The sequence below is a fragment of the Ahaetulla prasina genome, chromosome 8 (genome assembly GCF_028640845.1).
Source record: "Ahaetulla prasina isolate Xishuangbanna chromosome 8, ASM2864084v1, whole genome shotgun sequence".
In the NCBI taxonomy this organism is placed as follows: domain Eukaryota; kingdom Metazoa; phylum Chordata; class Lepidosauria; order Squamata; family Colubridae; genus Ahaetulla; species Ahaetulla prasina.
Window position 1 is genome coordinate 43,084,796 of NC_080546.1, and position 13,107 is coordinate 43,097,902.

Consider the following 13,107-nt stretch of genomic DNA (forward strand, 5'->3'; position numbering starts at 1 on the left):
GGATACAAAAGCGCATGCGCAGGAGGGGTGGTTGTTTTTGCTGTAGCGGGTGGAAGATTTTATAGCTAGGCGAGCTAATTATTTTATAAATGAAAGGGCTATATTCATACAACACATCTACTCCTAGTTTACGCAGTGATCCCAATTTATTAGGTTTACCCAACGCGCTAAACCATAAGCTAAGAAAGGAATTGCTGGCTGAGAATGGAATTGTTTGCGACTAAAAAGTAATGAGTTTGTGCTTCTGTGTGCTGAGAAAACGCAGCCAAAATATGTTAGCTGGCTATTTAGTTATTTCGTGCAGGGGCCGTCCAAATACGGGAAGGAAACCTATAGGCATATATTGAAGGCTTCTTTCATTGTTTCTGTGCTTCCCCTATTCATTTATCTTCAATCTACAAACTTGTGTCAAGTCAAGGTACGTTGAACTATATAAATACGCTAATCCAGGAATTTTTACTTTTTCTATTGATCCCATCCAATCTAAGATTAATCTATCTCAGCTGTGTTATAAGGATAAAATTGGAGAATTTAGTGTTCCAGACACTGTAGCTTTGTCAACAATTATTAATTGGAATATCTGACTCCAACCTGGCTCTTATAGCCTGCTATTCCAGTGTTTGCTTGACTGGTTTTTTTAACAAAAGGTACAATTGACTGGCTTTGCATAACACATTAAGCCATACCATATTCTGAGTTTATCCGCACAGCCACTTTGCTATAATATCTTGGAGTTGGGAGAAAAATGTCAGTATATATAATGCTGCCACAACAGGATGGCTGACATGAATCTGAAATAGGAGCTATGCTATGGAGAGGACTTACATGTTCTCTGTGCAACCCTTGTAAAAACAGCGAAGAGTAATTTTCTTGGCTAAAATTCAAGCATAACCAATTGCTAAAAAAAACCTCACTTGCAATAGAGAATGTGGATGAGGCATGTAAGACTCCGGTGCTTGTATCCAATCCATTTTTTGCCAATTACTTCTTATGGATTGTCAACCTAATGACCCGTAGATAGTGATCAGTGTAATGGATAGCTGGATTTCTGTAACTTATGTGCAATTGCTGCAGAAGTGTTCTTGGAGCCAGTTCAAGAAAAAGGTGGTGCTTGTATATGTGAGAAGTGTGAAGATAAAGGTTTTCTCTGTCCATTTCTGTCTGACTCTAGGAGGCATCTTAGTTTCTTAGCCCAGGGAGCCAGCGTTGTTCTCCTGTAAGCTTTGCCTTACACCAGGGCTCAATAGTGGATTCACATACTGAGTATTATTATGATTGGATCATATGTTACATTAAACTATTCTGTGAATTGATTTTTTTCTTACTGCATTGGGTGAATTTGGCCATTGTGACATATCTTGACATGGATTAACTCAGTGAGTTGCAGCATAAACCATAAACCTTTAAACGAAGCAGTGTGCTGTGTGAATCCTATCAACAATTAAGAGTTTTTAAAAATACCGCTAATCTAGTAAAACAGCTTTGAATCAATTAACAAGTAAATGAAGCCTTCAGAATAATATAATATAGGCAAAGTTATAGTTAGTAGTGAATGCATGGCTATACATCAGAGTTGAAATAGTGGAATCTTGGTGTTTGCCAAGATTGGATTTCTTTTTGGAAACATTTCACTATTAAATTAGTATCGTCAGTACTTTGACACAGGGGAGTAGGGTTTTCTGGTGTAAGGGGTGGAGATGGGAATCAAGAAATAGGAATAATGTAAGATAAAACAATATAGCCAACCAAGCCAGGTAGGCCAATCACAAACGCAAACTATCAAGACAAGTAGGACAAGCTGCAATACATAAAAAGCTAGCAAATCCACTTCTTTGTGCCAAAGTACTGTTAATGTTACTTAGATTGGTAATGAACTGTCTGCAAGAAAACTAAAATCCTAACATAAGGGTAGGACTTTGCAGCTTGAGCCATGCAGTTTTCTTAGCACTCATAGGAAAGTATTAGATGTAGATTCCCTTATAGATCGCCCTATTGAAAATCAGTCCTGTCTGGCCATCTTGATTCACTTTCAAGATTAGCTATATTTATTTATTTATTTAATTTGAATTTATATCCCGCCCTTCTCCGAAGACTCAGGGCGGCTTATGCTGCTACACACGTTGCAATTAATTACTGTTCTGCAGTAATTTAACCTACATTTGTGCTTTATTTTTAATGGCATAGCTGTTGCATGTTATACCGTTTCTTATTGGAATTGGAAGTTCTCGTCATTCTGTTCTAAAGGATAAAAGTTACCAAGATAAATGGTATGATTTGAATCTTGCAGTGTGATGAAACATTCTACAGCTTATAAAGAAAATCTAAATAGCTCATCATTGTTCTTGAATAAGATATACTCAAACTTATGGTTTTCCAACATATAGTGGCAACTGAAATTTAATTTGGATCTATTCTCTACTATTTTATTCTATCATGACTTAAAGTATCTGTTTTTAAAGCAGACCACCTTTTATACTTCAGATCAAAACATTCAGGTTTATGTAAGGTTTATAAATTTTCTCTCTCTTCTACTTACTATTTACTCCCATCACAGATATACAATTGAGAATAAATCATAATTGTAGAACAGTGAAACCAAAAGCAATAAAGAAGTCTTATGTAACAATTACGCTGAGCTTTAAGAAGTAAATTTAAATATTTATTAAAAATATATTACATACAATCTCTAGCAATTTATATTGCTACTTAGAAGTCAATTGACATATTTGTCAATTTGTGCATGTCACTATGAAAGATTCTATCTGTTCACATATATAGGAAACATTTTGTAACACTGCTATAGATTTATGCAAGTTGAGAACATTCCTCTGTCCCACTGGGCAATGTTTATAGAAGAATATATTTGCTACATAATACAAAAATTTGTTGAACTAATCAAATTCACAATGGCAGGTGACTTCAGTTCAGCTTCTTGCTAATACTGAAGTGTTTCTTTCAAATTGAGTGTGTTTAAGTGCCCCCCCCCCCGGTATCTGTGTTCAGTACCATCAGAAATATGTCCATTTAGATCATAGTTTTAAAAAACAGCACATCATGAAATGGGTATACACTTAGTATGAAATCACCTTCTGTAGTTCAGCTGAGGATCCAGTTCATCCAAGCTGCTCTGTAAAAATTTTCCTTATTAAGTCTGACAATAAAAGAACCTTTAAGGCACGTATAATGTTTTGGTTGTGTACAAGAGAGAAAAAAATCAAGTTTCTAATTGTCTTCTAGGAACCCTGGCCATTCATGCTTCTCTCTTTCCCTACAAACTAACTTCATTATATTTTCACAAAAATATTTTGAGTTTTAGTCTAATTTAGTTTGAGGATAGTTTGAAAAGTTTATTAAAATGGATTGTATTTTCCAAGAAATTATTTTAGAGAGAAATTAGTGTATTACTATTATTAGGTAAACAAGGCATTAAATATAATTTGATGCTATGTGAAGGAAATGGGAAGAAGTTAGGGATGTCTATAAACAGCTAAACAGTAGGAGCTGATCAAAATTAGCTAATGTAATTAAGTTTATTAATCAATTTTCTATTGTAAGACAACTGATCACATGGGAATAAAACCAGGTAGTATCAAGACTTTTTTTGTAAAACTAAATTGCCCATGTTCATATATACCAATATCAGGACTGAGAAAAGAGTAGAATTAATTCCACAGATGAAACATTAGCCAATCATTGGCAGGTTTAGCATCTCCTGGAATTCTTATGTAATAGTAGATAGAATCTAATAAGGTTTCACAAGATAGTTTTGTTCCGGGCTAAGAATGTGTATTCAGAATAGTTATCCCTTAATAAATAATTGTTAACAAACTTATCTTTGTTAAGTTTTAACATAGTGTAGGACAAAAAAACCAGTTTTCGAAACGTGGTGGGGAAACAACCCATATGAAACTGCAAAGCACTTGCAAGAAATTTTCCTTTAGGATTTCCTTACACTTATAAGCATTTTTCATTAGCATCTATTAATGTAAGGGCAACTATTTTTCATACACTGGAAGTGCCATAGACTGCAACAAATAGCATGTCATTACTATTTAACTTCATTTTATATGTCTCTGTTTATATCATATATATCCTTGTAAGGCTAGCACTTCATGCAACTAATGAAAAGGATTCCATCCCATAAAAAGCTTGTATCATTACAGGTTAGATATTCTTTTGTATTTCACAAACTTTTTCAAATTTATTTTCCTTTATTTACTCTTTAAATTAGTATTTGAGTCATTTTTTCTTATATATGTACCATGCTCATAAGTGGACAATTTTTCAATATAGAATGTTCTGCACATTTTTTATATACTATTGTGTTTTTTTGTATTAATATCCCATCATATATTTTTATACTGCACTTTAAATTAATTCTCCAGTCTAATGTCAAGTACTTAAACAGAAAGGTGACATACTTCTTTCCCTTTCATAATCCATCAAAAACCATCAACTAAAAGATAGCTAATAGTGGGAAGAATAAAAGAATAAAAAATAATAGTGGGAAGAATAAAAGAATAAAAAGAATAAAATACAGATGCATCATACCCTAAACCAGAAAGTTTAAAATAAATCATAAAGTGTAGACCTGTTATTGTACCATACACTGAATTAATATACAATAACATAAACATATATTCAAAATTTACCACAGGTTTACATAGGTAAAGACTATATACCTGAAAATGCTTCTATAAATACTGCTTGTGAAAAATTGATTGCATAAACAGTAGAAATATAAGCCAAAATAATATAAATGTGCTTAATGCGTTATGTAGTGGGTTCTCCTTAGTAAACTATCCTCAGTTATTTATGCTACATTCCAAAGCAATTTGGTTATAATCCACTGGCGGGCATGATAGGCTGACTGAAGAGTAGCTGACAAATGTTTTTATGTTACTCTTCTTTCAATCGATTAGGACAGATGGGAAAGCAGTGTCTACCATACTATACTAATATGAATATGATATGATAAAACACATGCTATACTCAGAAAAAGAACATATACCAGTAATTCCTCTTTAGGTCAAAATAATGTGTCTGGTTGCTGAAGAACAAACCTTTTGTTGTTGTTGTTGGCAGCAGCAGCACAAAATTGATTTCTTCTTTAGGATCTAGTCAGTTAAATCTAAAATTTAATAACTTAGCAAATCAACTTATATCTGGAATAAAAAGAACAGAAATCTGATTTACAAGATTTTTGCAAAAGCATATATACATTTTATGTTATAATTTTTCACCCAAAAATTGGAATGAGCAATGTACGATTCTCAGTCTCCACATGATTACTTTGATTAAAAAATTGTGATTGCTAGGTGGTGTTAGCATGTTTTAAGATTATTTTTTAGATTCATCTGTACTGATATTAAGCTTAAATAACAAGTAACTTCTTTTTATCTATTTGTTAAAGATATATTAAATGTTATTCTGCAAATGCTTGGGACAATTACCAAAAACGATTACATGAACTTTCTGTAAGCACAATCTCTAAAGTAAGAATATTATTTTTGCCAAGTAAAACAAAAATAAGGAATTGTATAAGTAATATTAATTGATGACACTATATTATGTGTGTATTTTTTACGTTTAATTCCAAGGAGGGCATTTTGTAAAAACAGTCAAAGGCAGCATTCTAAATAAACCCAAGCCAGTTAGGTCAGAGGTATTTAAGAGAAATGAAAGCATGTGTCTCTCTCGTTACAGTCTTCCAATTCCATACTATTACAACTTTAAGAGCGTCTCGGCATCGACACAAAATATGATACAGGACCGTGTGAACACGGGGACCACAAGTTTTATTTTAAATCTTGTTACTAGTTTGCTGACAAAGAATGCTGCTGGTGTAAGGTCCTTTTAAGCTTTGGATATTGATCAACAAAATTCTTACAGGTTTTTGTGGTACATCAACAAGATGAACTAGTTTGCCAACTAAGCTCTATTTTAATATTTATATTAGAACAATACAACAATTTAAAAAAAGATCAGTGCTTCTGGTGGCAATGTTCAAGCCATGTCAAACTGAATATTTTCTAAAATAAAGATGCAAAAATCTACACTTCAGCATCGAAAGTGCAATACAGTGGTCTGTCATGAATAAAGGAGCAGTGGCTTACAATACAAGCTTTGAATAAGGTAGATTGTTATCATTTATGTATCAATTCTGCTTCTTTGATATAAAATATATCATAAAAGCTTAAACTGATTACAATCTACATTCAACTAAAGCTTCACAATAAGCTTAATGGAATGAACAATAAGAATGTACTCAATAGAAAAACAGTTTCAAACCTAGTGAAAAGAATAAAGGACAGAAAGTTTTCTAAATAACTCAACATATGTAGTGTGAATTAAGAAAAAAAGGACCCTCTGATTACTTGCACTGTTTTTAATGAACTCAAAGAATTGTAAAACTTAGTCCATGTCCATTTCTTCAGATGATTTAGGCTGCTGGCAACTATCGTCTAATTTAGTATCAGAGCTGCTTTGTCCATTCATTGGCCTGTTTTGTTCACTATTAGTTTTTCCTTGATCTTTAGACAGTGGTTCTGCTTTGGACTTAGGTTTGTAAATAATTGGATTACATAAATTGTCCAGTTCCTATTAAGAAAAATAATTATAATTACCATGCAAATAACATAATGGCCTATGAAATTTATTACCATGTAAAATACAGGAAATAAGCTTAGCAGTAAATTTTTAAAATTGCCCATAATTAGAATATTAACACAATAGCATATGTCAACATGAGTAGTCTGTAATACTAAATAACTACTACGTAATTACATGTTCTTAAATTTTGAAAATAGAGGGTTTTCTTTTACTTTTTTTTCTCCCAGCAACAAAAGCACATATATTAGATGCACAATTTTAGCTTTAATAGATTAATAATAGAAACCTCTTCCATCAATGGAATAAAAAAACCCGTGATCAAACCATATTCTCCTGATTTAAATAAACTTGGTATGCTAACATCCGAATTTAACATTTGTGAACTAGTTTGGGATAGGGGTTAAAGTGCTGGCCTACAAATCAGGATAGTCTAAATTCTAGGCCTCCCTTAGGCATGCAAGCCAGCTGGATAATTTGGAACAGTCTCTCAGCCCAACCCACCTCATAGGTTTGTTGTGGGGGAAAATGGGAGGCAGGAGAATAAGGTACATTCATGGCCTACATAAAAAGGCAGGACAACTTCATCATCACCTAGAGAACCTTGTTTACATATGAACAGGTATAGCAGATTGACCTATGCCATATGCATTTCTATGGAAATTTAAGAAATATCTATTTGTTAAACATATAAAAATATATTTCTGTCCTGATATCATTTGAAATACTAAGCTATTCTTAGGCTAATTCATCCTATTTTTCCATTAGAATAATTCAGTCCCAAAGTTAATTTACCTTAGATTTTGCTTTTATTTCTGCCACCTTAATAATAGGATCCTGTGTCAAATTCAGTCTGTGCTGTATATGCATCTTTGAGCTCAACCAGTTCATAGTTTCACTGGCATATTTTTCAACCTTTTCCATATCAACAGGATCAATGTGATCATATTTTTTATCCTACAGAGAGAATATTTAAAAATATTCAACAAATAATAGGTTTATCCCATAATGGATCATACAAGAGTTGATTTCATAATAATTTGTTACTTGAACGAAAACATTTGTTAAAGCCAGATAATTATCTATTTAAAAGAATTTGAAAATACAGCCTTACTTATTGTTTGGCTTTAGAAATTCCTGTTCCAAGTAGAGCTAGAGTATTGGTATCACAAGCCCAAATTATCTTACATATCTAATTTTGAAAATTAAATTTCAATTTTATATACATTTATTGAAAATGTCCATATTGAAAGGGCCGGTTTAGCTCTGCCTGGTAAGGCCTGTTATTAAGAACACAAAGCCTGCAATTACTGCAGGTTCGAGCCCGGCCCAAGGTTGACTCAGCCTTCCATCCTTTATAAGGTAGGTAAAATGAGGACCCAGATTGTTGGGGGGGCAATAAGTTGACTTTGTAAATATATACAAATAGAATGAGACTATTGCCCTATACATTGTAAGCCGCCCTGAGTCTTCGGAGAAGGGCGGGGTATAAATGTAAAAAAAAAAATAAAAAAAAAAAAAAAATAATGTAGATTATTTATGAACAATTATTATTAAAAACAGATACACTGCCCTACCTTTTTTTCGTATTCTTCTAGAGCTTTCATAAGCGTCTGGAGTTTATTTTCTAAATCAAATAAAGCTTTTGGTCTTTCTTCGTATTCCTTATATCTATCATGAATAGGGCCACCAAATTTCTAGAAATATAGAAAAAATATTGTAGAAGTACTCATTAAAATGTAGAAAAAATATAAATGAAGATGAAGAAAATCTTTTTAATAATTGATCAGAACTACTTATAAATGACTAATCACCATATGAAATAAACCAAGAAAATAGATCACATATGACAGCCAACAAGCCTATATCTTAATTGTGTGGGAATTCTAGAATAGGTAGTTGATTTCCTGCTTAAAGCAGGAAATTCAATGCTTTTCTCTCACATATTCCACTATCGACTATAGTTTGGAATAGCTGCCATTCTAATCCCCTGGTAGAAAGGCAAGATAGAATAGAATAGAATAGAATAGAATTTTATTGGCCAAGTGTGATTGGACACAAGATACAAGTGAAATGAGCATGATAAAAGATCTAAAAAGTATCTGAGGCTTGGAAAGAAATCTAACGCTCAAGCAGACTGTAAAATGGGATCATGATAATGGATCCATCAAGTAAAGTATTTTTGAGGGAGCCAAAGCTCAAAAATACTTTACTTGATGGATCCATTACAGAATAAAACCTATAAAATATCTCTGTCACAAGCTCAATATTTTTAAAGTAGACATCTCTATTTTAAACATGGTCTATAGAACTCGAATTTCTGATAAAATTACATCGGCAGCTTCATGTTCTTAGAATGTTAAAATTGTATCTGTAGGCTTGAGATTAAGATTGATCCATCAAAAATGTATTTAAGGTGTACAGAACTCTTAAAAGAATGTATTTGAAAGGATGGACATCAATTTTTTTGTGTTGGAGGTATAAAAAAATTGCCCCCTATCCATATGTAATCATTTGACATCTTTTTGGAACTGTGAACAGATTTATGGGAAAATCTTTACTATTTAAAATAGCTTTAATACTTTACATGTTAATGTAATCTTGAATTATGTACCAAAGCTTTGGAATTTGACTTTATAAGGAACTGTGATTGAGTTGAGCATGAGTGTCTGTGTGTGTGTGTCAGAAATAATTAATTAAAAAGATAGAAAAGTATTATTCCAGATGTCAAGGAATGACAGTCATAAATGTGTGATCTGTTTTGTAAAATACATTTTTTACTAAACAACGAATGCAGTAATGTGTTAAATGACAGAGATTCTGTGATATTTTACAATATCTTGTTTATAATATAGGAGTGAATTGATTGATGAATCAGTCTCAGTCTCTCTCTCTCTCTCTCTCTCTCCCCCCCCCAATTGGAATGCTGAAAATGATAAGGTTACAATCTTGATGATGTAATTGAACAAATGTCATAGCAATATACTAAGCTTATTGAATAGCTATATGACCTGCTTAAACCTGCATGAAGAACCCAATGATTGGAAGAACTGTTACTGTTCCTTATACAAGTGCAGTCTGCAAAACTATGGGTTTGTTTTGAGAAATTAATATTTGTTGGAAGAAAAAATATTAATGTCCTCTTTGATAGATGGAAATGCAAGTAACTTCAAAATGTTTGTGTTATGATAAAAACAGAGGCTTGATAATTAATGTGGATTAAGTTCAAATGTGAGTGATCATAATTGAAGAAATATATTGAGGTGGCAGTTCCATATAGTGAAACTGAACGAAAGCCAAATGGCAAACAAATATACAAAGGAAGGGTAAATGGAATAAAAAGGGGAAATTTTTAAAAAGTTGTTAGAATTGTTGGGATTCTTCAAAGCAGAAGTGAAAAGTTTTAAAAACTCAAAGGAATCCATTAGGAAGTGATGCCGTGGTAGAAACAAAATGTGGAGAAAGATATAAAGCATAACAGATAAAAAACTCATTTTAGTCATGGAAATCAACAGGAAAGTCTGGTAGCAATTCTCAAGACATCCTGAAGTCAGATAACCCACTGCTATTTCACCTAATTTATATGATTTTATTTCAGTCTCTGATATTCCAGTAACTTAAAAAGTACAGTATCAAATTTCTAGAGATATAAATAGAGATTACAATTAAGGACACTACAGAGAACAAATTCAGGCCCTTTATTTCTAGCAATGGAAAGCTTAATGTCTATGGAGATTCTCAGTCATCAAGATCATAGTTGTCCCAAAGGTGCTTTTTCATCTTGGGGACAATGGAAAGCTTACTTTCATTTCCTGAAGTTTTTCCACGTATACATGTTTTGGTTGGTCCTCTCCATCTTCATAAAGCCAATTTTCTACATCCTCTAACATTAATGTTATTCTTCTTGAATCCTAGAGGGAAAATAGTACAGCATATAATATGCCATTGATTTTTATCATTTTAAACTAGTGAAAAAATAGTTCTCCAGTATTTCTCTACTTACACTGAGTTACAGTAATAAGATTATAACCAAAGCATATTTTGTAAGCTCTTACTTCTACATCATTTATAAAGAAAAAATAACTGTAACAGCAATGTCAAAGATAGGGCTTCATGCTATTTAATATTTTAAAGTTAACTTGGAGGCAAATAATACATTTACTAGAAGTATATAGTATAAATAGAGGTTTCTTGGTTTTAATTATTTCAGGAATTCCATAATCTAGCTTTAAGTTACACACATTCTGCATCAACCCTGGTAGTAAATGTTAATAGTTAGTCAAATCTAACATAAATATAAATTAGATCTAAATCTAATGGTTAATTTAACAGCAACACAGGTAGACTATAATTCCATTTAAGCTTTTCTCGGGGAAATATCTAATTGGTTTAATTCTATATGTAATAATGACAATACTTCTGGAATTTACTGTATTTACCGTATTTTTCAGAATGTAAGACACATTTCCCCCCCCCAAAAGAGGTGAAAATTTGGGTGCGTTTATACCCAAATGTAGCCCTGCCCACCAGCTGCCCCCCACCTTTTGGCCTCTTGCCTCCCAGCAATTTGCCTCCTTGCAGCAAACAGCCGGTTTCAGTATCACTACAGCCTGATTAGCACAAGCAGCTGATTGTTGGTTGGATCAGCCTTCCAAGCACCAGCTGTTTCAGGCTGCAGGGATTGCCATTGCTTATTGCCATTTTCGGCCTCTGCTGTTTGCTGCAAGAAAGCAAATTGCTGGGAGGCAGAGGCAGATTTTTTTTTCTTGTTTTCCTCCCGAAAAAGGGTAGGTGCCTCTTATAGTCTGGAGTATCTTATATAATACGGTAAGTCTGTATTGGGTATACATGCTACTTTTCTTGCAAAAGTGTGCAGAAAGAGTTTTTAATAAATGTAATATCAATGTTTGTATTTTTGTAGGTATATTGTAACACCAAGAAAATGGAAATTAAAAAATTTAAACAGAAATTAAAACAAGGAGCTTTGCTCGAATGCTTGAATGAGCAAAGATAATTTTAATGTATAGGGTTGAAAACACCTACATATATGAATATTTTCTTTTTTAAAAGTTCAGCATTTACTAAGAGAATGAAGACCTGTAACCAAAGGAAATTCTGCCTACTATCCCACCAGTAATTCATGTACAGGTGAGTGAATTCAACTATGATGAGAAGGACTACTGTTTTCTTTTTGTTCCCTCCTGCTTTTTCTTCTTTTGATTACTGCTGATGCTCCTGCTACTAGAATGGAACATTTCAATAAATTATTCGGGCCTAATACAATGGAAAAATGCTACTAAAGGACAAGCAAGGAAGGCTTGATCTTTGCTTCTGGTCCATGCCTGGTAGTAAGAAAGGCAATAACATTCCTGAAGGCCTCCAAGTATAATGAATATACTTTAATCATTAAAACAGTAATTTTATTTTTATTTCCTTCTTAAATAGCATTCCATGTAATTTTTAGTTTAATGGAGATTTATCCATAGTCTGCCTTGATGTGTCAGTGAGGAGAAAATCTTGAAGGAGTTAGAAACTTTTAAGTAATAAAATGGAAAAATTTAACAATCTTCCCTCCCTACCCCCCAAAAAAAAGAAAAAGAAAGAAAAAAAATCTCAAAATTCACAGATCGTTAAAAATTTATGTAAACTTATGCGGAAATTAGTAAAGCTTGGGAGCATTTGAACTGATTTATAAAGTAAAATAGTTATAATCAATGGAAGCTCAAATTGATCTTAATTTATCCCACTGATTTTAAAGGGTTATTGACAATATAATTAGAAACATAACTAGAACCAACTCATTGCAATGCTTTATTACAGATGCAGCCATTTTAATACTAATGTTATTTTAAAGGACTTCATCATGTTATAGATTCATGAGAATTCTTACATCTTCAGTTATGAATTTTTCATAGACGGCACAAAGTTTATCTCTCAAATCATACACATATTCTTCAACAGCATTTTTCGCATCATTTTTCTCCTTCTCCAGAATGTCTTGGATTATCATTTTCCGCTGCAGCAAATAAAAGAATTCAGATAACAAATATAAAACACAGTTGATTTTTTTCTTGAAATACATCTACTGTATATTCTTTCAGCCCAAATCACTGGATTTACAAATAAAATTAGAGTGATTTTTTTCTTTTTTGCACTGATACAATTGTAATTATTTCAGGTCTATGGTTCAAGATGTTTCCAGTTGCTTACCTCATTTTCAATGTAGCAATTAATAAGATCCTGTTCAACCTGTCTATATAAGTTAACATGGATGGGTAGATCAATGCTCTTGATCTTTGTTTTGCTTGACTGATTTGCATCAATCTTGTCTCCTGAAGCAGTCTGCAGAATAAGAAATTAAACTGTCATCTTTTGTTCCCATTGCACATAAAGATAGAAATCTGATAAAAAAAACTATACATGTAAATTTAGCAGATAAAGCAATATCCTAATATGCTGCAAATTTTAATAGCCACTATCTTGCAATTTCTGCATTTT

At 32.6% G+C, this 13,107-nt stretch overlaps 1 protein-coding gene and 1 long non-coding RNA gene across 9 annotated transcripts in view; one reads left to right on the forward strand and one right to left on the reverse strand.

Moving 5' to 3' along the window:
• The first annotated feature begins 11 nt into the window (after nucleotides 1-11).
• LOC131203437 (uncharacterized) overlaps nucleotides 12-13,107 on the forward strand; it is a 40,446-nt gene continuing 27,350 nt past the window's right edge. For 3 of the 7 annotated variants that reach the window (XR_009156377.1, XR_009156379.1, XR_009156375.1), the window contains exons 1-2: nucleotides 12-418; nucleotides 11,680-11,757. This is a non-coding gene — a long non-coding RNA (uncharacterized LOC131203437). Of the gene's footprint in view, nucleotides 419-11,679; nucleotides 11,758-12,429; nucleotides 12,631-13,107 lie in introns of those variants that run through there. The other 4 variants (XR_009156378.1, XR_009156380.1, XR_009156381.1 and 1 more) reach the window with 2 other exon arrangements.
• The window catches only part of HSPA4L (heat shock protein family A (Hsp70) member 4 like), a 37,391-nt gene continuing 26,930 nt past the window's right edge, over nucleotides 2,647-13,107 (reverse strand). For both annotated transcript variants that reach the window (XM_058193628.1, XM_058193629.1), the window contains exons 14-19: nucleotides 12,820-12,951; nucleotides 12,500-12,625; nucleotides 10,413-10,520; nucleotides 8,187-8,306; nucleotides 7,405-7,566; nucleotides 2,647-6,600 (exon numbers count right to left, since the gene is read on the reverse strand). In XM_058193628.1, the coding sequence (XP_058049611.1) occupies nucleotides 6,415-6,600; nucleotides 7,405-7,566; nucleotides 8,187-8,306; nucleotides 10,413-10,520; nucleotides 12,500-12,625; nucleotides 12,820-12,951 (834 nt within the window). In that variant the 3' untranslated portion in view covers nucleotides 2,647-6,414. The remainder of the gene's footprint in view (nucleotides 6,601-7,404; nucleotides 7,567-8,186; nucleotides 8,307-10,412; nucleotides 10,521-12,499; nucleotides 12,626-12,819; nucleotides 12,952-13,107) is intronic.